The following is a 27654-nucleotide window of genomic DNA, read 5'->3' on the forward strand; positions in this document are numbered from 1 at the left end:
ACTGTAATTTAAGAATATATAACTGAACAATTGAAAAAAAGCATAGTATAAGTTGGATTCTTATTATTTTTTTATCATGGTGAGTTCCGGAGTCGGGTAGCAGTCTCTACAGCATATTGAAGACATAAAGGAAACACATTATTGCATCTAAATATATTATTATTGTTTTCCGAATCTCTGTCGACCAATTTATATATGCTATGTTCATATTACCAATCCAAGACCATTTCATGATTATGTTATCTGTGATAAGATCAATACTTATAATTGCAACAGTGGTGTACTGAGTCGACATATCCCACCAATGTTTAAATAGGTTTTGTGGCTAAGAGATAGTGAAACATGATGACTTTCCAGTTCATATATCCGAGTATTCTATTGTGGCCAAACATTCTCATATATGGAATTTCATAAATATTCTATGTTATCTGGGTACTTCTATTTGAAGCCGTACCCGTGCTTGGCACGTACCCGTGCCTGAAACTTCTTGGACATTTCTTGAAAATATATGCATATGTTAATTCAGGTGTTTGCTCAATTTTATAATACATTATTCATTTAAACATCTGTTACATGAAAACATTCATACTCACTAGCATGGACCAGTATGAGATTCCAGTGTAAGTCCTCAATATATCCCTAATTGGTGGACTCAGAGATAAAACACTTATCTCCTACACTGCAAGCAACTCTTAAGATGCTATTATCATTGTAATACTCACTTAAGTGTGTTTAGTTATGTGGTCTTTACTAGCATTTTCCTTCAAATTTCTAGCTTGTTTTAAACCTAAGTTCATCAGAAATAGCCTTGATGTAATGTGTTGGATCCACGTTGTTGTTGTGTCACACTTCCCTTGTGTATTATGTTGCTTCACACCAGTGGATACTCATCTCATGCCTGATGTCTTTTAATTGTTAGAAGGCAGTGTGTAACTAATAGTGGTAGTCCTCACAGATTCTAGAGTGGCGACCCTTACTCATGTTATATGTCAGTTAATCCTTTACACTAACTTACTGGGATGCACTTACACAAGTTACCTCAAATACCATTTGCAGTGTGGGACGTTATTGGCAGTGTGAGATGTTATATGTTTACTCTCCTGAAGATTTTAAATTGTTTACATTCCAAAATGAATATACTCCTTTACACTTATGCAGTCAAGATATATCATATTACTGGGATGCACTTACACAAGTTACCTCAAATACCATTTGCAGTGTGGGACGTTATTGGCAGTGTGAGATGTTATATGTTTACTCTCCTGAAGATTTTAAATTGTTTACATTCCAAAATGAATATACTCCTTTACACTTATGCAGTCAAGATATATCATATTATGGATTCTGATGCCGAACGGAGAAAATTGAAGAAGTTGGTTGCTGTCCAAGCACATATGAGAAATGTGCAAAGCGTAGTGGCTTGGTGGTTCCTATTTTCATCTCACATAATAAAAATTTACATTGAAAAAAAATCACTAAGAGAGCGATATTTGATAGATTTTTATTCTAAAAGGAAAAATGTATATCGTCTAGCATATGCAAGTGAAGTAACTTGTTATGATCAGCTTAGAATGTATAGGAGCTCTTTTAGGAAGTTATGCACTATGCTGCAAAATGTAGGACTAAATAATACAAAAAATATGTTGGTAGATGAGCAAGTAGCAATGTTTCTACATATCCTCGCCCACCATGTGAAGATCAGAGTCATAAAACAAATGTTTCAGCGTTCAGGGGAAACTATTAGTCGGCATTTTACTCGTGTGTTACACGCCGTGATACGTCTACACGATATTTTGATTAAGAAACCCGAGCCAGTGCCGATTGACTCAACAGATGCGAGGTGGAAATGGTTTAAGGTAATCTATAATATAAGTATCATTTGTATTTATCAATTTTTATAAGTAATTTAACACATTAAAATTTCCCTAATGTCTAGAATTGTCTTGGAGCTTTAGATGGGACATACATAAGGGTGAGGGTGGCTGTGGAGGAAAAATCTAGGTATCGAACACGAATGGGTGAAATTGCTAAAAATATTTTGGGTGTATGTGTAGGCATAAAAAATTACCTATAAGTTCCCGGATATAACTCAAGACGAAGATGATATGATTAAACGTAATCATCTAAGTCAAAGAAGATCATCTGATGCCAATAGAAAGTAAAGGAACGCGTGAAAAGACGAAACAAGAAGCGACAAAACGTGCAAATTAACGAAACGCGGAACGAGACACGCATCAGTATGTCTCACATGTGAGACACATTATTGTGTCTCGCCGGCAAGACACAACATGTGTCTCGCACTCATGTGCGAGACACAAAGTGTGTTTCACCTAGTCAGACTCCCGCGACGTAACCAAACTAGCTTGTTCCATAGGAACTGTTTGATTCATCTTATTTCTCTATAAATTTCTCAATCCTAAAGCAATGTTCTTCACTCTTTACTTTAAATTAAATAATCACTTATGGTAAACTATCTTAATCTTTCTATGGAAGTGATTTATTAGAAAACGACGATTGTTTCCAGAGCAAATATATAAGAAATAGTGTAATACCCAAAAGAATAGTCCCACATCGAAAAGTGATGAGGACTTCAAAGTGTTTGTAATGTAATCCAAAGGGCTCAAGAGTAACAAGTTCTAACACTTTTTAGCAGGAGATTTAGCCAAACGAGTTGCTCTTAGTGCGTCCTGCGGTTTACACCGTGCCAACGGGCTCGCAGGCCTAGGGCGTGACAATAGGGTTAATCGCGAATAGGCCACTCTAGTATCACCCAATTGCGAATAGACCCCTGAAATTTTTTTTGTGGCGAATATACCCCTCTGTAGTGTTGGCCTAGGTGCGAATACACCCCTGTAGTGAACTCTTTCGACTCGTTTAAAAGTAAAAATTAGCAATTGAGGTCTATCCTCACCAATAGAACTATAACGCCTCGTTTGGTACGCGGGGATGAGGAGGAATGGAATGCAATTCCCACTTCCCATTCCCTCATACCAAACACACCTATATTTTAGATGTTGGAATGACCATTCCCTAGGAATGATCATTCCCACTATTTGTGGGAATGAGCATTCCAAGTGAGAAGATAAGGAATGGTCATTCCCATTCAAGTGAGAATCAAAAACTAGTTAGGTATTTTTCAATTATATCCATATTAATAATAAAGAATGTTTGGGTGAGGCGCTATGCAAGTGGGCAATTTTAGATTGACAATTTAGGCTAGTATATCATTTGGCTATTTCGAAACTTATTATTTTAGTTGGTATTGTTTTATGGATTTTTGCTATTATGAATTGAGTGATTTTGATACTTTATCAAATAAGTTAATTTATATATCTAGAACTGTGGATTGTGGATATCATTCTTTTTTTTTGGACCTATGAAAGATACGATAATCTTTTTTTTTATTTTTCTTTAATTTTTAAGACTAAGAAATAGCGAGTATTGTTTAAAAAATATAAACGAAACATACACCTGATGGATAACACGAGCATTAGTATAACACATACCTAGATTAATATAACATATGCGTATATAAATTTATTTAGTTATTATCATTAATGTTTATTTTTTATCTTATTAAAAATCTATGTTGTTGTAAGGGCATTATTAGAAAATAAGATTTCATTCTCACTTGTGTACTAGTGATACCAAACATGAGAATGGGAATGAGATTTCCATTCTAGCTTCATTCTACGAACGCACCCAAACAAGAGAATGAGAATGACCATTCCATTCCCACATGCAATCCATTCCATTCATTCTTCCATTCCATTCCCAAGTCTGTCCATTCCCGCGTACCAAACGAGGCGTTAGTGGATTTGGGCTGCTCCAACGAACGCTGCTCTCGTAACGGGCCCGCAAGCGGAACCCGACCCGTCATTACCCACTGAGCATCACTCGCCAGCGACTATAGATCTCGACTCCGCCTCAGATCTCAATCGAGAGCGATCGCCATGGACAAGATGAGCAGAGCTCTGGAGAGGGCGAAGATGCTTGTCGGCATGGAGGTCGACGAGGAGCAGCAAGCGGCCGAGGAGACCTCCTCCACCTCCTTCTACGACGACTTCAATCGCGAGTGCACTCTGACGACCAAGCAGGTATCTCTCGATTTTTACACTGGCTAGGGTTTCGTGATCTTCGTCGGGTTAGTTAAGGCTCCTATAGATCTAGGGTTTTAACTTTTCTTGTAGTAAATTGCCAAATTGGTGAAATCGGCAAGGATCGTTGGGGCTTAGGGAAATCAGTGAAAATTGGGAACGTAGAGCCGACATTTGTGCTGCCTTGATAGTCTCATTGGAAGTGTGAAACGTAGTCAGATTTTCCTTTGTGATGCTTTTTCTAGAGGTAAAAAAACTGAAGTTTTTGATCGGATGTAATGTGTGTGGGGCAACTGCGATGACGTTTGATTGGGGTTTTCCTAAGTTTTGAGCTTGTTGATGACAAGTCCCCCTAAAAATCTTGGCTAAATGGCACTTATATACCCTATTGTTTCACCATGTTTACACTTGAATACCCTAAGTTGTAAAAGCTAGCATCTTGACACCCAAAGTTGTAAAAAAGGAGCACTTTAGTATCATAAGTTGTAAAAAAACCGGCACTTAGATATCGTGTTGTTACACCATATTTACGCTTAAATATTCTTAGTTGTAAAAAACAGCACTTTAATACCCTAAGTTGTAAGAAAGTGACTTTAATATCCTAAGCTCCTAAGCTGTAAGAAAGTAGCACTTTAATGCCTTCCGTTAGTTGTTAGGACATATTCCTAGGAATATTTCCATGGCCACTACTAAAAGATACTAATGTGCTAATTTTTAACAACTTAGAGTATTAAAGTGCTACTTTTTAGAACTTAGGGTGTTTAACTGTAAAAGTGGTGAAACAATAGGGTATTTAAGTGCCATTTAGCCAAAAAATCTTTGAGAGTCTACACTTCTGAAATTTGTATCGGCTTGGGATCTTTTTAAATAGGAATTAACTATCAAAAGACTTTCACATCGTCTCAATCAAACATTCAATAATCTGATTTGTTGGGAAGTAGCCTTGTAGTTCATCATGAGAGACATCGGGAGACGAAGAAGAAGGGCAAAAGTCGGTTGGTCCGACCGGAGTTTACGACCCTTCGAACGATTTTCCAGGCTGCTTTGGTTATTTCGGGGTCATGTTTGGGTTAGGAGTTCTAATTGGTATTGTATCCAGTTTCGATACTATAGATATGGCTCTTCTATGTCTAGGATTAAGTGTAAAAATCTAAGGGGAGTTGCATATCGTAAAAGATGGGTAGAGGAAAACAAAGGAGAAAAATCTAGGGTTTTGTGCGAGATCTTTTTGCGGGTTCTTCAAGAATGCAAGAAAGCTTGTATCTTGTTAATCTCTAGTAAAATAAGGCTCAAATCTCTCCCTGTGATGTAGGTGATTGCCGAACCATATAAATTGCGTATCGTTGTGCTCTTGTTTTATTTTTTGTGGTAGTATTGCTTTCTCTTTAGTTTGAACACAAGTTTCTTGGTGTTTTCACATCGTTAGGTGATCGATTGCTCTAGGAAGATGGAGGAGATCTAATTAGGAATTTCGGCAATGTTTTTGTAGGCGACAATCGCTCATAGGATGCCGATTGATGGCCAACAATTGGTATTGTGTTGCAGTAGGTGCGTCAACATGATTAAGTTCGTCCGATTTGCTATTTAGGTGCTTTAGGGTCGATCTTTATTTTTAAGATTTATCCGTTGAAAACTTCTTATTCGTATACACCCTGTTGGCACAAATGGCCACACTTCAAACCATGACAGATTCCCCCATCAAGAAATTACAAATTACCTAATATCACCTTATGCGCTGCCCCGCTACTTCATTAGCTTATAGCCTTTTCCTTTTTTTTCCATTCACTCAGCACCTATCCGCTTCACTTAATATTGGTGGAACCGTGGAGGGTTCTTTTGAGTTTGACTTGGATCTTGATGATTATATGGATTGTGAAAATTTTTTAGACCAAGCTTCAGTGGATGCTAATGTTTGCGTTCTGGAAAGAACTGACAGTCTCCTATGATTCTTCTCTCTCTATTTAGATTAATAGAGCTCTCCAACACTGTTGATGATGCAACTGTGAGGCATTTGTGATTGATGATAAAAGGCGAGTCATGAAAGGGACTAATAAAAAATATTGAATTATGTTAGATTAGGACATTAGACACTCTAGGTTGTTTTCATCTTATGTGCAGAGAAATTTGAGACCTGCAAATTATAATTATTTCCACATAGGAGGCAATCCCACAAGATCAAAGTATATGGTTTGGGGCTTATCCTGTGCTCCACACAATGCACATTTGGCATTTTAGTTGTTTTATACTTTGTGCTCAAGTAAATGTTTGTGGGAATTCTTTTACCCCTTGACATATCCTCTTTTATATCCCTCTTTATACATTTATGTATTTTTAGGGGTTTTCCCCATAGAAACCACCTTAAAAATAGTGTAATTAACCACATTTCCATCGGGGATCCATAGTGAGGTCAGTGGGGCAGTTGCCCCCACTGACCCTTAGCAAATATGTTAGGCCTTTATGCAATTTGAACCCATTGTTTTGACCCATTTATTCTAAACCCCTAACGTTGTCTACTAACTAATATAAACACCCAAATAAGCCATAGCCGCTCCGTTTACCCAAAATTTAAAAATCAGTTGATGCTCTAGTTTTGAAATTCCTTTATGTAGCTTAACAGTTAGTTTATGGAGTCAAATACCAAATTGCTCTTTTATGTAGCATGCTTGAGCCTACAAGATATATTGCTGCTTTTGATTAACAAAAATTACTTTGATTAACAAAAATTATTCAGATTGCCCAATTCTATCCTCTAAAATTCTCCTCAGTGGAAACCATGATATTTGATGGACAACTTAAGAATTATATTATAGATGTGCTGTCAGATGATGGATTTTTTAACTTGGCGATCTTTTTGAAAAGTAAATGGAGACAAGTAAGCAAGTTGCATACCCTTTGGTGTATCTTTTCGTGAAGCTAGTTGTGATCGTACTGGTTGCTACAACTACAGTGAAAAGAACTTTTCTACAATGAACACTCTAGAGAATTGAATGTGCAACCACATGATAGATGACTGGTTGAATAATTGCTTTGACGCTTATATTGAAAGGGATCTTTGATAGCATAAGAAAATGAGAAAATCATACAACAATGTTCATTGTAAAAAAATGAAGAAAAAAAATCGTACAACAAAATATAAAAACACGGAGGGAACAATTGTAATGAAGTTTTTATTAAGTACTTATATTGACTATATTTTGTTTGTAGATATAAATATGCTTTTGTTTTGATGTCATTAATAGTTAGGTAAAAATATCATATAGTATTGTATTTATATACTTGTAATTTTGCTTCTAGTGATCAAAAGTTTCTGGATCAGCCCCTTGCACCTTTCAATTTTAATTTATACATAAATCACTTTTAAAGTGGGTTTTTGTTGCAATCAATCACTCCTAGTCAAACTTTTCATTATAAACCCAAAATTACCCTTAAAAACTCTCATTCAAGGCATATGCGACCTATTTTTTTAGTGATTAGGTCTTATTAGGATACAACTTGCGTACCTAGAACTTGAAAATTTTAAGCTTATTTTTTATTTTTTATTAACAATTTGACTAGGAGGTGGTTGATTTCAACAAAATCCTACTTAAAAGTTGGTTTATTTATAAATTGGAATTGAAAGATGGTTTCCATATAATTATCCTATTTTTAAGGTGGTTTTCAGGAAAAAAAACCCTAAGTTTTATTCAAATTTGGCATAAATATAGTATCTGTCAGAATTAAAAATTGCTACCATGTTATATCCTTGTTTGGTGTCGTTATGATGAAGACATATTTATTTAAAGTAATTTATAAAATTGAATATTTTATACCTTATTTAAATAGTAATGTATAAAATTGATAATATTTTTGGCTCAATTATGTTCAACTGCTGAACTGGCTTTTGTTTGCTCGAAGTTGTTTTGTAAGCGTTGAACTATGAATATGCAATGTCTAATTCAACTCTCTACTCAACTTATATTTAAATTATCATAAACTGATCCCATTTCCCCCCCTGTTATCAGAGATTATACGGCTTTGCCATATGTTTATCTGCGGGTTTAGCTTGTACATTCCTGGTAAGCTGAGTAAAGATTATCTCATTATCTTATCTACCAAGAGTATATATATAACTGTTAGGACCTTAGATTATTTTCTTCTTTAAATGGCAATCGGTTGTTGATAATTTTATGCTGTGTGATTGTGTTTGATGCAGTCGATGCTCGTGTTCTTGAATCCAATCAAATTTGGAGTAACATTTACCTTTGGCAATTTACTTGCGCTTGGGAGGTTCGTATCACTGATCATCAGAAGATGAACTTTTCTTGTTCAATAGTTATTTTCTCCCCCCTGGCATGTGTACATCTGCCTGGGATCATGAGGCAATGTCCTTTTTTATGGCAGCACAGCTTTCCTCATAGGCCCAAAACGACAGGTTACAATGATGCTTGATCCCGTGCGCATATATGCAACTGCCATATACCTTGCAAGCATGATAATATCTCTATTTTGTGCTTTTTATGTAAGTACCTAGCATTATCAGTTAACACAACCATTCTTTTTCGAGTTCACATTTTGATATCACATGATTCAAAAATTAAATGTTGTTTCCCTTCTGATATAGGTGCACAACAAGCTCTTAACTCTGTTGGCTATTATCTTGGAGTTTGGTGCCCTTGTGTGGTAAGTTGCTCTTCTGACTTTCACTTGATGTTAAATAACACTTATCTTTATATACTTTTCACACAGGTTCATATTCTACAGCTATTTTGTATATGTATTTCAAAACAACCCCCGGAATCAAAATGACAATGATACAGTTGTTTTTTTATGTCTTTCAAAAAAAAGCTCTTTTTTTTTTTGGTTGGGATAATGAAGCCATTGGGAATCACAAAAGATCGTATGAGCCTTATTGGAATTTGGAACCTCTACCATCTGGATCGCTCGCGGTGCTCCACTTGCCAAGCTCCTTTATTACTTGATATGTTCACAAAGATCTTGGAGCGCATGTACCAACCACCTATATCTTTATGTTATCTTTTATTTCATTTTTATTTTTATTTTATTTTTTATTTACTATGAAGGTTGAACAAAGATGTAGCAGAGACTTCATCTTGACTTTTCTTTGATGTATGCTCAGACCCATTCTTCTTTGGTGCCCCGTGGCTTGCATTACATTGCATCAACCTATTTAGCACAATGCAAAACTCCATAGAACATTAGTATATACTATAAAGAATGGAGTTATCATGCAAAACTCCATAGAACATTAGTATAAACTATAAAGAATGGAGTTAACATTAAACATCAGGATGTTATTAGCTCAGCCACCCTTGAGACTTCACGCCTATGGCATTCTCCATATAGTTGGAAAACAAGATGACGTCAAGTCATAGTCGAAGTAGGAAGTATGTATTCTATACTTGGGCACTCCATTACTTTACTGGAGGTAGATCATGGTTGTATCCAGCACGGTAAAAATTGAATGTATGAAGAATTTTATATTTTTCTATTTGATTTTAAGATGCATTACATCAATACATCATATAATTTTTTTCTGTTTCTTACAGAAGAACAAGTTTGTTCACATTATTTATTTAACGGTGTACAATTTTATGTGCTTATGTATGTATTTCGTACACGTAATCATATATGTATGTATTTCGTATACATAAGCATATATGCTTGTTTATATGTTTTTTTTTCATACTCATACTGTAAGGTCCTAGTTTTAATATTTCTTAGAACTATACTTGACCTCACTAGTAATTGTTTTACCAGGTACGCGCTAAGCTACATACCTTTTGCACGGTCCATGGTGTCGAAAATCATGTTTGCTTGCTTGGACACAGAGTTTTGAGCTTTGCTCCTTCAATGCAAGATAGTTATGTTGTATAATTTTAAGGGTGGAGATCGATTGTGTTTTGTTTAGCGGCAATTTTTCAGACTGAAACTGTTTCTTCTCATTTCGTCTTTCTACACCTTCTCCCTATCTGCTCATAGTTTGAAATCCTGTCCCAAAAAACTCGATCATACCTTGCTAAGGCGGTGGCATGTCCATATACCTTCATACTGTGGTGATATAAAGTTGACTTCATGGCAAATATTGTCTCAGAAGGAATAGCTGTAGCGTTTATAATCCCTGCACGTATATCAAGGGTTTTTAACTTCTGAAAGTAAAGGCTGACACCCTTGTTATCATTTTGCAGTAGCAACTGTATTTTTTGCTAATTAAGGATGTGTTTGGATTTATAAGTGCTGCTGCTATTGTTGCTCAAGAAGCATGTGGACCTTTTCCCCCCTCGATTGGGCTGTAATGTATGTGAGCTATGTGTGTTCGTCTATGTATACTTTTTGTCTATAAGTTCTATCATATGTTTCACTTTCGTAGTGGAAGTACATAATATTTGTCGCGCAAAGGGGAAGAAAATAATGAACTTGAAGTAGACAGAAAGGGTAGAAAGTTTGACAGTCTCATTGAAGGCTCTTCGCATCAGTGTTTTAAATGTCGGCCGACATGTCAGATTTAGGAGCCAACCGACACGATATGGAGCTTTTCAATGCGTATTACGTTTTCAAGGTTTATGTTGGATATATCGGGGGATATGTCGGATATGTCGGGTGATAGGTTGGTTATGTTGGCTGATTTTTCAGTCAGAAAAATTGACTGTTTTTTTTATTTTTTTGGTTATGTTTGTCTAATCAGGTTTGAGTTTAAATTCTTGATTGTCTTAATATTAATTCCAAAATCGATAAGTTCAGAGAAATGGAAAAAAAGACTGAAGTAATATTCGTCGCTCATCTTCTCTCTCTCCATCGACATCTCATCAGTCTTTTCTCCGAGCTATTTCTTCGACATCAATGTCGGGCAATCTTCTCTCTTCTTAACCGCTAATATCTGATTCATCACCTTTTTCCTTCAACATCAACTCTAAGCATCATAAGTTATTTACTCTTTTATATGTTTAGACAATAGAATTTTATAAGTCTATTTAGATTTTATTTATGATATTTATATTACACATACGCTGATACGCACACCATCCAATATGCCAATCTGATATTTTTTTCATGCCCCCCGACACATTCCTGATTTTCGCTATCCGACATGAATTTTAACCGTCCGACATGAACCCGACATCCGACATTTAAAACCTTGGTTCGCATACAACACACGCACACATGACTACAAAGAGACTCTGTTTTGTTCAAGTTTTCGCCATTCGCTCTACATGAGAGGATATCAAATGGCCTGGGGATCAGTGACCAAACTCAGGCTTTGGCCTGGATTCTCATGCCTTGCTAAGGTTTTGCCCGTATCCAAATTTTTTTTTTGCAGATTAACCTGGGCAGCCGTCATTCACCTTTTCTAATCAGAGTTTCCTAAATTTCCCAAAACATGGGGGTCATCTTGCAAGTTTGGTGAGTCAAAGGTGGGTTGCCTGCAAAATCGTAATCTATTATGTGAGGCGTACGGCCGCTCTCCGGTGCGCTCTCCCTCGTTCTCGCTCTCTCTCTCTCGATAACTATGACCGCGATCTCCACTAACCCCTGGAATCTACTTCCCAAAATCTCACCAAATGTCGACTGTCAGGAGCAAAGGTTAAGACAGCTGGAATTGAATCAACCTGAGGGTGCAGTCGAAGAATGAAGAAGTGGTTGGACTGATACGCAAGGGTTGAACTGACAAGGGAGTTTTATGCAAAACTTTCAGAGTTCCAGAACTTGTAATAAATACTAGTAGTGGCTGTTTGCTGTTTTTCATTGTTTGCTGTTTCTTTGCTGTTTGCTGTTTTTCTGTTATTTCTGTTATGCAAAGGTACTGTTGGTGCACGTGCACGGAAGGGAATTGAACTTGTATAAATGGGAAGATGTAAAGGAAAATACTCAGGTTGTTGGATAATAAAAATCTTCCATTCTCCTTCCAATTACAACTGATATTCACAATTCTCTCTCAAATTTATCTTCATTCTCTGTCAACTTCTTCTCAAGTTCTCCAAAACTCTCAGTCATGGCCAGAGATGGGCTCAGAAAGATGAATCGGGGTTCAAGAACCTCACAAATGGTATCAGAGCAACAAGAAATCGAAGCTGGAGCTGATGATTTCTTGAACGATCAGGAAGAAGCTGATGCTGAAGAAGTTACTACCGATGAAAGATTCACTAGATTAGAGGATGCAGTCATGCAAATCAGTTCCTCTCGTCAGCAACAGGATGATAACATTCAGAAACTGTCAGCACAGATGGGTGAATTCTCTTCCAAAATGGAATTCATGATGCAGGAGATCAAGAATCTCAAGAACCCTGATCAAAGAGTTCTGGGCACTGGAACAAGAGGGAATAGGGATAATTCACTCTCAGCAGCTGGCGAATCTAGCAAGAGTGGCCATGGTACTGGATACCTTCCTCCACATCGAAGGGTTGCTGAATTCATGGGCGAATTTCCACCTGTTTACAGCTTTGGTAATTCCTCAACTCAAAGAAATTCTTTCTTTAGCAATCAAAAACTAGTCCAACCCAAGTCATTACGATTGGATTTCCCCTCTTTCTCTGGATCTGAGAATGTTATAGCTTGGCTAGAACAAACTGAGCAGATCTTTGAATATTATGAGATTAAAGAGGATGAATGGGTTAAGGTCTGTTCTTTCTACTTAAGGGATGAAGCTTTACAGTGGTATAGGTGGCTCACTAAGAATCTTGAAGATTATTATTACTGGGCTGTTTTTAAGGAAGAAATTATAACAAGATTTGGTCCTAGCGAACTCACGAGACCATATGATGCCTTCTCAACCATGAGACAGACTTCTACAGTCAGGGAGTACCTAGGAAAATTTGAACAAGCGTTAGGATTGTTAGATGATCAACCTTCTAAGAGACACATTCTTGAGAGGTTTATAGGGGGATTGAAAGATGAGTTGAGATATGATGTTTCAGCAGCTAGACCAACTTCTTTAAAAGGAGCTGTAGCCTTGGCAAAATTATTTGAGGACAAACAAAAAAATGAAAGGAAAAATAAGGGTCACTGGAGTTTTTCAAACTCAGAGGGTTCTTCAATGAACAAATCACAGAATCCTTCTCTTAAATCTTCAGATCCTCAAGCAGTCAAGCCCTTCCCCCAGTTTAAAAGAATGACCTCTGAAGAGATACAAAAAAAAAGAAGTCAAAACTTGTGTTTTACATGTGATGAAAAGTGGCACAGGGGTCATCAGTGCAAAGGAAAACAGTTGTTTATCTTAGAAGGAATTATGGGAAGTGAACTGGACAGAACTGAAGAGGCTTTTGGAGAGGAGGAAGAAGAAAATTCTAAAGTCATGGAGTTAGCTGAAAGCCTGGTCAGGGGGTCTCCCTCTATTTCAGTACAAGCATTGAATGGAATTACTGCCTCCCACACAATTAGGGTGGTAGGATATTACAAAAATCAGGCTATTAACATCTTAATAGATTCAGGATCTACACACAATTTCATCAATACCAAACTGGTTAAGAAGCTGGGTATAACTGTGACAGAATCAAGCAATTTTGAGGTCCTGGTAGCTAGTGGTGAACTAATTAAAGGAGGAGGAGTATGTCCAGGAGTATCTTTAGACTGCCAAGGGGTGAATATTCAGGTTGATCTATTGGTGATGCCTATGGGAGGAAGTCAAGTGGTCCTAGGAGCTGATTGGATGAGGACATTGGATGATATCACTCTGAACTTTAATAAGTTACAGGTGACATTTATGACTGAAGGGGTTAAGAAGACCTTGCAAGGGGTACTTCCAGATGATTTGCAGTTGGTTGACAGTAAGCAAATTGCAAAAACTCTCAGGGAACAAGAGCAGGGGTTCTTCATCCAATTGTGCAGTATGGGTCTACAAAGTTGCACAACAGAAGGTACACAGGGGGACTTACCTACAGAAGTGCAAGAACTGATTCAAGAATTTGGAGATGTATTTCAAGAGCTACCACATCTTCCACCTAGAAGAGACATTGATCACAGGATTCCACTGGAAGATGGCACCAAACCAATCTGTATCAGACCATACAGGCATGCACACTTTCTTAAAGATGAAATTGAGAAACAAGTGGAAGACATGCTTAACAAAGGGATCATTAGACCCAGCAACAGCCCTTTCTCTTCTCCAGTTGTAATGGTTAAAAAAAATGATGGGGGGTGGAGGATGTGTATTGATTACAGATCCCTTAATCAAGCTACTATCAAAGATAAATTTCCCATACCTGTCATAGATGAGCTTTTGGATGAATTACATGGGGGCAAGGTTCTTTACCAAGCTGGATTTAAAATCTGGATATCATCAAATTAGAATGCATGCAGCTGATATTCCAAAAACTGCCTTTAGAACCCATAGTGGACATTTTGAATTCCTGGTAATGCCATTTGGTCTCACTAATGCTCCTTCTACCTTTCAGGCCCTTATGAATTCTATCTTCAAAGATCTACTCAGGAAATCTATCCTTGTTTTCTTTGATGATATTTTGATATATAGTGCAAAGTGGCAGGACCATTTATTTCATCTAAAACAGGTGTTTATGATTATGAGGAAACATCAGTTGGTAGCAAAGATGTCAAAGTGCAGTTTTGGACAACATCAAGTGGAATACTTAGGCCATGTTGTATCACAAGAAGGGGTTGGGGTTGATACTAACAAGATCAAGGCTATCATTGAATGGCCAAGACCAACAACTTTGAAAAGGTTGAGAGGCTTTCTGGGGTTAGCAGGGTACTATAGGAAGTTTATCAGGGGATTTGGATCAATAGCACAACCCTTGACACAACTTCTAAAGAAAGGGGCCTTTAACTGGACTGATTGCACTGAAAAAGCTTTTGAAGCTCTAAAAGAGGCACTGACTCAACCTCCAGTCTTAGCTATGCCCAATTTCAACTTAATATTTGTCATTGAATGTGATGCTTCAGGATCAGGTATTGGGGCTGTATTGATGCAAGAAGAAAGACCCATAGCTTATTTCAGTTCTGCTTTGAAAGGAAGGAATGCTACACTGTCCACATATGAGAAGGAGTTAATGGCCATCATTCTGTCAACAAAGAAATGGCAGCAGTATCTACTAGGAAGGAAATTTGTGATTAGAACTGATCATCAGAGTCTCAAATACCTATTGGAGCAAAGAATTCACACAGGTATCCAAAATAAATGGCTTGCAAAATTACATGGGTATGACTATAGTGTGGAATACAAGCCAGGCAGGTTGAATAAGGCTGCAGATGGCCTATCCAGACTACAGGATAATGAAGAGGAGATTCCTGCTCCTATGACTGAGGTCTTAGCACTCACTACTCTTACCAGTGATTGGCTCGAGGAGATTAAAAACATGTGTTCCATAGATGAGTATTTTAAGCAGTTGGATGACAGGTTGCTGCATGGACAAGTGAATACTGATAATTATGTCAAGAAAGGAGGGCTTTACTTCTATAGAGGGAAACTTTTAATTAGTCCCCAAGCTCAACACAGAGATATAGCTCTCCAATTTTTAAAAGACAGCTTGAAGAAATCAGTGGTACAAATGAAGAAATTTGCAGATAGACACAGAAGTTTCAGAAGCTTTACAATAGGTGATTGGGTTTATCTTAAACTTCAGCCTTATAGGCAAATCAGTGTCTCTTCTTGCAAGCCACACAAATTATCTCCTAAGTATTATGGCCCATACCAGGTTTTGGAGAAGATAGGTGAGGTAGCTTACAAGTTAGAACTCCCTACTCATTCCAAAATCCACCCTGTTTTTCATGTTTCCCAGTTAAAGAAGAGGGTAGGTACTGATATCATTTTACAAAGTGACCTGCCTAGTTATGTGGAAGAAATAATTGATGAACCTGAAGCTATCTTGGATAGAAGAACGATCATTAAGGGAAATCATTTGGTCTCTGAGGTTCTGATTCAGTGGAAGCAAAGGCCCCCAACTGATTCAACTTGGGAACCATACTGGGACTTGGTGAAGAGGTTTCCCACTTTTGACCTTGAGGCAAGGTCAAATTTAAGTGGGGGGAATTGTCAGGAGCAAAGGTTAAGACAGCTGGAATTGAATCAACCTGAGGGTGCAGTCGAAGAATGAAGAAGTGGTTGGACTGATACGCAAGGGTTGAACTGACAAGGGAGTTTTATGCAAAACTTTCAGAGTTCCAGAACTTGTAATAAATACTAGTAGTGGCTGTTTGCTGTTTTTCATTGTTTGCTGTTTCTTTGCTGTTTGCTGTTTTTCTGTTATTTCTGTTATGCAAAGGTACTGTTGGTGCACGTGCACGGAAGGGAATTGAACTTGTATAAATGGGAAGATGTAAAGGAAAATACTCAGGTTGTTGGATAATAAAAATCTTCCATTCTCCTTCCAATTACAACTGATATTCACAATTCTCTCTCAAATTTATCTTCATTCTCTGTCAACTTCTTCTCAAGTTCTCCAAAACTCTCAGTCATGGCCAGAGATGGGCTCAGAAAGATGAATCGGGGTTCAAGAACCTCACATCGACCCAAACAAACATTTTAAACCCAATTTATTGACTCAAAAGAGGAACAACCGCGGCTTAATCGCATCGTTTGTGGCGTCGAAACCCTTAGAAGATGGGTTTATAATCGTAGAAGACGATATACAGGATCTTCTCAAGGTTGGTAACCCTTCAGCTCAATCCTTGTACCTAATTACATGCAGTTCCTTTTGAGATTGTTGTATTTCCGTGAGAAATTTATCATCTTTATGTGTTTTTTTTTTGTGATATTGATGGGGTATATACGAGCAAAGGTGATCTGGGTTTCATTTGTTGTGGATTGCTTCACTGTTGTTATTGGGCTTGAGATTGAACTTATGGGTGTTACGCTTGTTAGATAAACAATAGCTTGGAGTGGTTATTTGTGATATTGACAGGGTATGTACAATCAAAGATGGTCCTTCTCTTTTTTCTTCCCCCGCTAGGAACCTTGGTTAAGTAGACCCAAGTGAGTAGCACAAGTGTTGCAATATCTAATAATTGTAATTTGGGGGTAGGCATACCGTAGACATAGATCGACCTATTAATTGGATTTGGAAAAAGAGAACTTCTTCACTTGACTGGTTTGGTTAAAAGACCCCAATTATTTATACACAAATTACAGAATAGGATATGAGCTATACAAGAGCTGTACAAATACTGGTGTCGGTATTAGTTGTGATGATGAGTATAGTTGTAACTATAGACGGCTGAACCGTAGCTATAGGTAGGCTGAACTGTAGTTGTAGGCAGGTAGCTAAACTATAGTTATATGTATGATTCTAACAACCCCGCAAATTGACGTTAGATTGAAAACTGAGAGTTTAGATAAGAAGTAGTGAAATTGAGAAATAGTTTGAGCCTTGGTAAACAAATTTGCGAAAGATCCTTGGGAGCAATGTATAAATAAAGTTACCAACAACATGCTCTTGTCGAATCGCAAGACAATCCATCTCAATATGTTTGGTGCACTCATGAAACAATAGATTTGTGAAAAAAGAGATGACACTCTGATTATCACATAAAGAGTGATTGGAGAAGGAACTTAGACATCGATATCTCACAAAAGAGCGCGGAGCCATTTTAGCTCAATTGTAGTATATGTCGTTGCTCGATACTCAATTTTGATACTTCTTGTCCAAAATCTCGGTTTTTGATCCCCGTGAGTTTGCAGGGGATGATAGAATCATACCTATAGCTACAGTTCAGCCGCATGCCTACAACTACAATTCAGCCTACTTATAGATACAATTTAGATGCTTATAGCTACAGCTATCCTCATCATCATAACTAGCATTGACACTATCATTCTTATAGCTCTTGTATAGCTCATATTCTATTGTATAATCCCTCCTATGTTAAACCTGTATGTTGTAAATGGATTTCTAAGGTCAAAATTTGTTTTGACGGTTCTATTGAACGGTACAAAGTTTGTCTTGTAGCTCAGATTTTCGTAGGAGTATGTGGTATCAAGTCGTAGATTTGTTTACCAAGGCTCAAACTATTTATCAATATCACTAATTATCCAAACTCTCGATTTTCAAGCCACCATGAACTTGTGAGGGACTGTTAGAATCGAGGGACTGTTAGAATCATACCTATAGCTACAGTTCAACCTACCCATAGCTATAGTTCAGCCGCCTATAGCTACAACTATCCTCATCAACACAGCTAGTGTCGACACAATCATTCTTACAGCTCTTGTATGGCTCATATTTTATTTTATAATTTGTATATTAATACTTAGGACCTTATTCCTTTATCCTTCAATGTTAAATTAGTAAGCTTTAAATGGGTTTATAAGGTTATAACTCGTAAGTGTTATACTGGGGTGAGAATTGCGGTGAAGAATATGTCCATGCAAGCCTTCAAACTTGGAACAGAGGTGCAGGACAAAGTAATATAGCTGCTAATGTTCATGTTTGTTCTGAAACGCAATAGCAAAGTGGGAAAGCATTTCAAGAATAGGTTCATCCCTTATTTACAGTTCTTCCTAGTAGCATGGTAATAAGGAATAGAAGTCCTAAGTAGACTGATCAACGTGGCGAGCATCTTGGAGTGCCTGATGAAGTTGATACTCTTGAGCAGCACCAATCCTCTTAGTCTCCATGATGCAGTTGCTAAGTTCATTTCTGAAGAGACACGCCTTTAGATGCTCTTTCCGCCAGTTGTCGCAACTCAGCCATCACCATCATCGCATTCTGTTTTGGCTACCCCTCATCAGTTTTCTTCCTATCAAAAATTCGAGCAACACTTTTGATTTCTCATAGCAACTCTATTGCCGGTATTGCAAAGAGCAAGGTTCTTGGCTATCAACGCTACTCCTGGGTATTGATCCAAGTATTTATATACAAATCATAAAATAGAATGCCAGTTATACAAGAGCTGTAAGAATGATAGTGTTGGAACTAGCTGCTATGATGAGGATAGTTGCAGGTATAGGTGGTTGTACTATAGCCGTAGGTATGCGGTTGGATGAGGATAGTTGCAGGTATAGGTGGTTGTACTATAGCCGTAGGTATGCGGTTGAACTGTAGCCGTAGGTGTGATTCTAACACGACCCTTGGCCTTTTGAGCCAAGGCACCAAGCCCCATCAACTAGGCTACCTGCGGGGGGTAATAGCTTGATGGTTTGCTTGAATAAGCTTGCTACTATTATTGAATCAGAGCTCAGCTTATTCTAGATGAAAATGATTTCTATATTGCTGGCTCCTATGGGTGAATTCTCATTTTTAATGGAGTTGAAAAACCAAATAACAGCTTGAATTAGAAAATAGGCATTGCATAATGAATGATTTTAGCACTTCTTTTATTAAATTGAATTTGGGGTTTTTTGCTGATAAGGTTAGCTGGTAGAAAAGTCTGTGTTCCTAATGCATACATTACTAATATTGAAGTGACCAATATTTAGTTAAGTAGGTAGTTTGTTTATTGCTTCAATAGAGAAAGAAGATGGTTATTCTTGTGTTAAAACCTATTGACACATTTTCAAAATAAGTGCCTTCTTATACAAATAACATTTCTATTGAAAATCCCAAACTGAAAACTTGAATATGTGGAACATTACTATCAATGACTTTTTGCTTGTGCGCTGTAACATTTGCAGCTTGCCTTTAACCATGTTGCTTTCATGTTGAGATGCATCGTGAATGGAGGAATGTGGCATGCCCCACACTAAAACCACGTATCCACTCCTGGATCACACTTTTTAGATTAAGCCCCTGAAAGCAAGTTTGACATGTGAGACTATTTCATGCCATTTTCCTTTTAAGTTTGAAATAGGTGAAAACTATGTATTCTATTTCAATATTAGTCCTTTTACGTTGCTCTTGTTGTACCTTGAGGCAAATCCATTCAATTTAATTCTTGAGCAAGTTCTGTTTAATCCATTCTGTCACTGGCTCATTTTTGCAGATTTTACCTAGAGATTTGCGAGAGAATTTGCAAAATGAGCCTAGGAGGGCTCAGCTCCTAGAGGTAATGCATTCTAAACATGAACAACATCCTTGATTTTATTTATGTTGCATTTATTAGCAAGTCTATGCTTCACTTCAAGATAGAAAAAGGGTTAGCTGCACACAGACCCCCAGCATTATCGTTCTTTTGAACTTACTACCCATGTAGTTCATTGTTATAGATAAACCCCCAGATTAATAATTCTTTTGACTATTTTTACCCTCAGAAATGAGTGTGTCCGTAATAATTAGAGGTTGCTCTTGTTATGAATAAAATAAGAGATAATCAATTAATGTGGTTTGGTCATGTACAGTTGAGATCTATTAGTGTGCTGGTTAGGAAAAGTGATAATATTGTAGTTAATGGGGACAAAGAGATCTAGAGGTAGATCCAAGAGAACATGATTGGAAACAATTAAGAAGTATGTGATAGTGGTTAGCTTAACGAAAGAGATGTTCCATAATAGAATGGAATGGAAGAATAGAATTTGTAGAGTCGACCCTAAATATTTGGGATGAAGGCTTTGTCAATTGTTGTACCCTCAGACAGACTCACCAATTTCATCTATGGGCAACATCTGTCGAAATTTCATCCAAGGTAAAAGGGTAAAAAAAACCAGGGCGTCTATCTGCAACAATAAAACTACATGAGAAGTGTGCTCAAAACAGCGATACTACAGGGGATGTTTGTGCAAGTAAACCACAGAAATAAAGACAAGTGTTTGTTGATGATTTTATCTATCACGATTCAGTTATGTATTATCTCAAGTAGAAAATTATGGAAATATTGCAAGATTTTGAAACGATTGTATGATTCGTTTATCTCATATACAGGTGGTACTAGATTTGGGACGCCGACCTGAAGCACGGTTTCTTGGTGAATCTGGTGGTCAGTACTTAAGGAATGCTGAGGTGGATGATTACCTTTATTCTCTTCTCACTTTTGAATCTTGGCATAGTTTCGTACTAGTACTATATCTTGTTTCCTTTATATCATAAGCTGCAATATCAGTGAATATTAGTTATCACATGCTTCTAGTGTTATTGTCCAGTAGCACCCTATTTAGTCATTTCACATATCCATAAATTCCTCTGCTTTGCTAGTGTGAAGTTTGCTTGTTGCTTGGCTGTGGGATTATATCCAAATGAAAATTTGTATGTTGTCTTTTCTTCATTATTTAGATATCACAAGAAGAGTTGGAGGAAGCTCAGAATTCTGTTGGAGAATTTGGAGGAGACAACAGGGCAGGGATCGAGGGCACTTTACATAGGATATCTGCAATAAGAAGTCGGAAAGGGCTTATTGTTGGATTAACATGCAGAGTTGGACGAGCAGTTACTGGTCATGTTGATATGGTTCGTGATCTTTTGCAATACAAAGAAAGCATCCTATTTCTAGGAAGGTATATTACTTTCTTCCTTAGGATATTTTGTCCTTGTTATATTGAGAGGAAGAAATTATTACCGAAAGAACATAAAACAAGATGTGCTCATGTAAATAGTTTCCAATTATTTATTCTCTCATGCCTTTCGTGCTGCTTATAAAAGTTTGGTATACTTGTAAATCAATTGCTTAATAATTTTTCTTTTGATGCTTGACTTGGAGACATTATTTACCTTTGAATATGTCACTACTACATGTCTAAATTTATACTTGCATAGAGTACTGTAATTATCGTCTGGTGTTCATACTTTGTACATATGGATGCAGGCCTGGTGTGGGTAAGACCACTGTCATGCGTGAGATTGCGCGTGTCTTGGCTGATGAACTTCACAAGAGAGTGGTATATCCAGTGTTCTTTATGTAGATAGTTTATACTAGGGTTAATTGCACATAGACCCCCTGTAGTATCTCTGTTTTGGACTTGCTACTCCTGTAGTTTCATTGTTGCAGAAGACCCCATGGGGTTTTTGGACACTTTTACCCTGAGTGAAATTTTGGCAAATATTACCCCTGGGCGAAACTAGTGAATCTATACTAAGAGTAAAAGAGTCAAAAAATATCTAAGTCAGGGAGTTTATCTGCTGCAATGTAACTACAGGATTCAAAACAGCGATATGACAGGGGGTCTATGTGCAATTAACCCTTTATATTAACATCACAAAGCATATGATACTTGACATTTTTCATCAGTTAGGTAATTGTAGACACGAGCAATGAGATTGGTGGAGATGGGGATATTCCTCATTCAGCAATAGGAGGTGCGAGAAGAATGCAAGTTCCGGAACCATCTATGCAGCATAGGGTCATGATTGAAGCCGTAGAGAATCACATGCCTCAAGTGGTGATTGTGGATGAGATAGGTACAGAAGCAGAGGCTCTTGCTTGTCGGTCCATTGCTGAAAGAGGAGTAATGCTTATTGGTACTGCTCATGGAGAACGATTGGGGAATATAATAAAAAATCCTACGCTTGCTGATCTGGTAAACTTCACTTTGGTTTTTAATTTTAACTTTCGAAATGTTGCACTAAGTCATTTTATCAACACTCTCTTCCATTGAGGTCCTATCCGTGAATTCATAAGACCAGAATGGTTAAAGTATCATGAGATTCTGGATATCATTTTTGTTATCAATCGTCTAAATTTATATTTAGTGAACAATAGGCTTCCTTTATAGGAACCAAGACAAATATAAAACGCACTACCTCTACAGATCAAATAATTGTGAATTTACAATTACAGTATGTACATTTGATTTCTTCTTAGTCTTGGTATCTAAGAGAAGTTTTCGATTCATTAGGTTATGCTGCAACATTTAAGAAGTGTCAAAAGTGGTATTTGACATGTATCCCTCAAATATCAGATACATGTCTGGTATGACTATTTCTATCTTATTGAGGTATGCGTGCAATTGAGGATATAACTAATAAGTCTTATCTACTAGTCCATCGATTTGTATACAGAAGATATTTGAACCGTCTACTTACTTTCTCTCCGTAATATGTTCAACTGAGCAGAGCAACCTTGTAGATCCTTCTAGGTTGCAGAATTGAACACCATAACCAATAATATCATTCTATTTCCCGCTGACAAGTAACGGCGTTTAAAGAAACTCAGTAATATTTTCAGATATTGTATGTCTTCATCAAGGAATGATGAAAGCTAGAACATCAGTAATGGAGAATCTCAAATTTTGTTGAATAATACCTTCATCAACTTGATCACCATGTATTTCTTAATAAAGCTTGTTTGTGTTTGGTTGTTTTGTGTATATTTGAAGTTAACGCTGCAATAAGCCCCTTTTTAGTTCAGAAATGAGTCCAATATTGAAATTGAAGATAATTAGCTCCTCTTTTGTGAGCTTAGTTGGTATATTTGACCATGCTTTGCTGAAATTAATATGTACAGTAACTCAGTAAGTTGCCTTCATCATTTATACAGCACTTCATAAGTGTTAAGGAACTAGTTACTAGCGTGAGGTACTGAGTTAAAAAGGAGAACTCTGGCGACCTCCAACTCATGTTTATTTTATCAAAACAGGTTGGAGGAGTGGAGACTGTTACTCTAGGAGATGATGAAGCCAGAGCTAGACGTAGCCAAAAAAGCATTCTCGAGAGGAAGGCTCCACCAACATTTCCTTTCCTTATCGAGATGCGGGAGCGGAATTATTGGGTAACTCATCGGGTATGTTGCAAATTTGCTAATCATATAAAATTACTCTTTTTTGCAATTCCATTCTAATTTTTTTGTCATTTGATATGCGTTTATTCTATCAAGATTTTTGTTATGATGTTAGTTGGGTAGTTTTCTTTCTTGATGCAACATTGCAGTTCATTTGAAGAAGATGATAATAAACCCCGTAATTTTTTTTTTCATTTTTCTTCTTTTCGCTGTGCAGACGGAAAGGAGTGTAGATATGTTGCTGCATGGTAAAAAGCCACTAGTTGAGGTAAATATGCTATATATATATATATATTTCAATTAAGGTTACTCATCTCCACATTAGTTTGCTTTGCAAACTCTACAAATTTCTTATATCCTGTCATAATTCTTCGCATACGATGTATTCTGCTGACATAGTAGGAAAAGAATTGCTTATGATTTCTTTTCTCATTGTCCTGATAATTTAAAAAAAAAAATTATGTAGACACCGAGAAGTGAGACCTTAACCCTTTTTTGTCAAAATATGGCTACTGCGCTTATCAGGGAGCTAAAACATTTTCATTTCACAGGTTCGCAGAAGGGATGACCAATTTAACGTTGTGATAGAAAGATGGACCACATATGATGGAGATGGGATTTGATGGGATTCTGTTACCCAATATGTTGTAAAATGAAACAGAAGTAAAATAAAACAAATTTAGTTTCATAAGGACAGTAAAAAAAATACTCTTGCTGGGAGTATCATTCTCGCCGACTATGTTGATGATATTTTGGTGATCAGTGATGATCATCAAGGTATTGTCGATTTAAAGCAATATTTGAGTTCTCGTTTTCATATGAAGGATTAAGGTATTTTGAGGTATTTGGTTGGGATAGAGGTAGCTCGATCCGCACAGGTATCTCTTTATCTCAAATAAGTGTAAATACCTTGTTGTTTTATAAATGGGGACTTGTATCTTAGGGTCTAAACCATTTAGGGGATGCTTTTGTTGAACGTGGCTTTTGTAGATGTTTGATGGGAAAGTTCATTTGCTTAACGGTATTGTGACTAAAACAAAATTCAAGGAAAATTGGGTAAAAAGTGAAAATTTGGTGAAGATCATATCTAGGTTGCAGAGGGTTATTGCAAATTGACCAGTGTCTTTATTATTGAAACAACTCATGGGCATGCATATTGACTGAGCTTTTAATGTGACAGATTGGACGATTCTTCTTAATTTCATTTCTTCTTAGTTAATACGTACAAACTAACAGGGATATTGGTGCTAAATATTAGATGAAATGATTGAAATTAGAAATTCATGCTAGAAACTAATTCTAGCATATTAAAATAACATATGTCACAACGCATTCTTAAAAGTTGGTGATTGCATTGATCAAATATTAGGATTACGTTGATATTTTACTTATTTGCACTGATATTGTATACCAATTGTACTGATTGAAAATTATTACTCGGACATGTGTCATACTCCTCCTTCAATCTCTGTACGCGACCCCCCCCCCCCCCCCCCCCCCCCCTCCCCCCCCCCCCCCCCCGCGACAATTGCCTACGTTATTGGCGTCTCAAATTTTTTCTTCCCATAATCTCAGTAAAGGACTCAGATGACCCTTGTTGATTCTAGATGGACTCAATTAATGTCACGTCCTATCTCCTGTGATACCCTCAAAATAAATTATGCTGCGATAACTCCGTTTAACTGTGTTTATCACATACGCACGCATTTGGACGTGGAGGTATTATTAAGGGCGACATTCTGATGCTACGTTGTAAATGACAATAGTAGCTGTCTCTGGATACTATAGTTAAATCTCCATTTGCTGTTCCAGGCCTCAGAAAACTGACCCATCACCCTTTTCCATTGTTCCCCTTGTCATTAAGAGTTTTTGTCCTATTAGACGCCTAACTCTTTGTTAATTATATATTAGGCCATCTCCAATCTATTCTACCAAAATGGTGTAAATTTTACATCAAAATGGTGCAAAAGTCACATCAAACAGTAATTTATCTTTAACCCACTGTACCATTTTTTACAACAAAAAAGAATATTCTCAGTATATTCCTTTTTATCTACTTTTACATTATTATTTTCTATTCCCTATATTTTTAACAATTTCAACAATTAACCCAACATATCAAATTTTATTTTTTTCACATATTTTTTAAACAAAATGATTTATTATTTAAAAAATTAAACTAATAATATCAAATTTTATTTTTTTCACATATTTTTTAAACAAAATGATTTATTATTTAAAAAATTAAACTAATAAAACAATAAAATATTATTTTATTAATTAAAATAACTTGATTGCTAAAATATTATATTTTTATTATTGATATTGCCAAAATATTACATTTAAGAACACAACAGAAAATAAAATATAAGAAAATAATTAAACATTAACAACAATGTAAAAGTTACAAATTTAATATGCACTTAACTATCTGAATTAGTGTATTCCTCCCATAGATGATCTATCAATGCATTACGAAACGCAATATGGGCATCTTTATCCTTGATTTGTCTGTAACGTGTAATAAATTGATTAAATCTTATAGTTTTATCTGCTACAATATCAACTTCTGGTGTTGGTGCTTCCCTCACTTCTTGAATTGGTGCATAAAGATCACGTTCATCCTCAATTATCATATTGTGCATAATAATGCATGCAGTCATTATGTCATGTAATACATGTTTTTTCCAAAAACGAGTTGATCCTGCCACAATTGGCAAATCGTGATTGGAGAACTCCAAACGCACGTTCTACATCTTTTCTACATGCTTCCTGTTTCGTGGCAAAATATTTTTTCTTCCTTCCTTGTGGCTGTTAGATTGTTTGTACAATAATAGCCCATTTTGGATATATACCATCAGCTAAATAATAACTCATATTATACTCTTTTCCTTGAATAACATAGTGAGCGGGAGGAGCAATACCTTGAGCTAGATTAGAGAAAAGATTAGATGACTCTAGCACATTGATATCATTATTGGTGCCTGACATATCAAAATATGTGTGTCATATCCAAAGATCATAATCTGCTACAGCTTCAAAGATAATAGTTGGTGACCCACTACATTCTGCGTATTGCCCAGACTATGTCATTGGATAATTTTTCCATTTCCAATACATATAATTAAGACTTCCTAATATTCCTGGAAAACTATGTTTTTTTTACCAATATAGAGTAGCCTAGTAATATCATTAGTGTTAGGTGTTCGTAGATACCGCTCTGCGAATATCTCCACCATAGCACGACAAAATTTTGTCATACTTTTAATTGCTGTTGACTCACCTATTTTAACATATTCGTCCTTAGCATCAGCTGGTAGACCGTATGCCAACATGCGAAAAACAACTGTTACTTTCTGTAACAGTGATAATCCCATTCTACCAAGTCCATCACTTCGTTGTTGGAAGTGATAGTCATCATCTTTCATTGCATCAACAATACGAAGGAACAAACTTTGTGACATCTGATATCGATGATCTATGACCAAATTCTGATGCGCAGTTTCTCGATCGCGGTTGATCACTGCATGACCGGGAATCAAGCCACCATGGATCGGTTGGTAGTTTTGTTGACGTAAATTGTTAGCGAGGATCATGTTGTTGTTAATGTACTCACGAATTACTTCTTCAGTTTCATCAATCTCTGCAATAATATTTTTTTTAAAAATTATCATCATCCGAAGATGATGATAAATATGATGGACCTCCAGCATCGAAATTCATTTTTGAGTAAAAAAAGAATGACTGAAGTATGCAGAAATGAAGAATAATAATTTTAACACAACAATGAGTAATTGTGTGGAGGTACCTAATCTAGTATGCTATTTATAAAAATTTCCTTAGCTGTATACGTTGAACAATATGTAAAGCTGAGCTGATTTCAGGAAATGATTTCCAGCTGTTATCAATTTGTCACAAAATTCAAATTTGCTATTTCAGGAAATGATTTCCAGCTGTTATCAATTTGTCACAAAATTCAAATTTGCTTAGCTGTATACGTTGGACAATGTGTAAAGCTGAGCTGATTTCA

The 27654-nt window shown here is 36.6% G+C and overlaps 3 protein-coding genes across 5 annotated transcripts; 2 read left to right on the forward strand and 1 right to left on the reverse strand.

Moving 5' to 3' along the window:
* On the forward strand, window positions 3871-10463 carry LOC109824343 (vesicle transport protein SFT2B). Of its 2 annotated transcripts, XM_020390917.1 has the most exons (6): window positions 3875-4097; window positions 8099-8152; window positions 8290-8363; window positions 8478-8595; window positions 8698-8756; window positions 9855-10463. In XM_020390917.1, exons 1-6 carry the CDS (start codon window positions 3954-3956, stop codon window positions 9931-9933), a joined length of 528 nt encoding a protein of 175 aa, XP_020246506.1. In that variant the 5' UTR covers window positions 3875-3953; the 3' UTR covers window positions 9934-10463. The 2 variants fall into 2 exon arrangements, with proteins under 2 accessions (XP_020246507.1, XP_020246506.1); XM_020390918.1 differs by lacking the exon at window positions 8099-8152 and having other exon boundaries at window positions 3871-4097.
* Window positions 11373-24566, forward strand: LOC109824370 (uncharacterized protein ycf45). 2 transcript variants are annotated; one of them, XM_020390953.1, is made up of 10 exons: window positions 11373-11661; window positions 16554-16688; window positions 19962-20024; window positions 20837-20914; window positions 21185-21405; window positions 21714-21786; window positions 22141-22425; window positions 23484-23627; window positions 23842-23892; window positions 24176-24566. In XM_020390953.1, exons 1-10 carry the CDS (start codon window positions 11602-11604, stop codon window positions 24245-24247), a joined length of 1182 nt encoding a protein of 393 aa, XP_020246542.1. In that variant the 5' UTR covers window positions 11373-11601; the 3' UTR covers window positions 24248-24566. The 2 variants fall into 2 exon arrangements, with proteins under 2 accessions (XP_020246542.1, XP_020246541.1); XM_020390952.1 differs by having other exon boundaries at window positions 11374-11656; window positions 16549-16688.
* Window positions 26048-27347, reverse strand: LOC109823140. The gene is made up of 4 exons (XM_020389426.1): window positions 27329-27347; window positions 26908-27267; window positions 26480-26608; window positions 26048-26328 (listed from the first exon to the last, which is right to left on the reverse strand). Exons 1-4 carry the CDS (start codon window positions 27345-27347, stop codon window positions 26048-26050), a joined length of 789 nt encoding a protein of 262 aa, XP_020245015.1.

This window comes from Asparagus officinalis, chromosome 9 (assembly GCF_001876935.1).
Source record: "Asparagus officinalis chromosome 9, Aspof.V1, whole genome shotgun sequence".
In the NCBI taxonomy this organism is placed as follows: Eukaryota; Viridiplantae; Streptophyta; class Magnoliopsida; order Asparagales; family Asparagaceae; genus Asparagus; species Asparagus officinalis.

What these genes read in the sequence shown, in the direction of transcription:
- LOC109823140 (XM_020389426.1), bottom strand. An exon ending in GGACGAATATGTTAAAATAG is followed by an intron (nt 26,609 to 26,907) that starts GTGAGTCAACAG and finishes TTGATATGTCAG; the next exon opens with GCACCAATAATGATATCAAT. An exon ending in GAGTTATTATTTAGCTGATG is followed by an intron (nt 26,329 to 26,479) that starts GTATATATCCAA and finishes CAATTGTGGCAG; the next exon opens with GATCAACTCGTTTTTGGAAA.
- LOC109824370 (XM_020390953.1), top strand. Translation starts at nt 11,602, where the DNA reads ATGACCGCGATCTCCACTAACCCCTGGAATCTACTTCCCAAAATCTCA. An exon ending in ATCCTACGCTTGCTGATCTG is followed by an intron (nt 22,426 to 23,483) that starts GTAAACTTCACT and finishes TTATCAAAACAG; the next exon opens with GTTGGAGGAGTGGAGACTGT. An exon ending in GTAAAAAGCCACTAGTTGAG is followed by an intron (nt 23,893 to 24,175) that starts GTAAATATGCTA and finishes TTCATTTCACAG; the next exon opens with GTTCGCAGAAGGGATGACCA.
- LOC109824343 (XM_020390917.1), top strand. Translation starts at nt 3,954, where the DNA reads ATGGACAAGATGAGCAGAGCTCTGGAGAGGGCGAAGATGCTTGTCGGC. An exon ending in AATTTACTTGCGCTTGGGAG is followed by an intron (nt 8,364 to 8,477) that starts GTTCGTATCACT and finishes TTTTTATGGCAG; the next exon opens with CACAGCTTTCCTCATAGGCC. An exon ending in CTCTATTTTGTGCTTTTTAT is followed by an intron (nt 8,596 to 8,697) that starts GTAAGTACCTAG and finishes CTTCTGATATAG; the next exon opens with GTGCACAACAAGCTCTTAAC.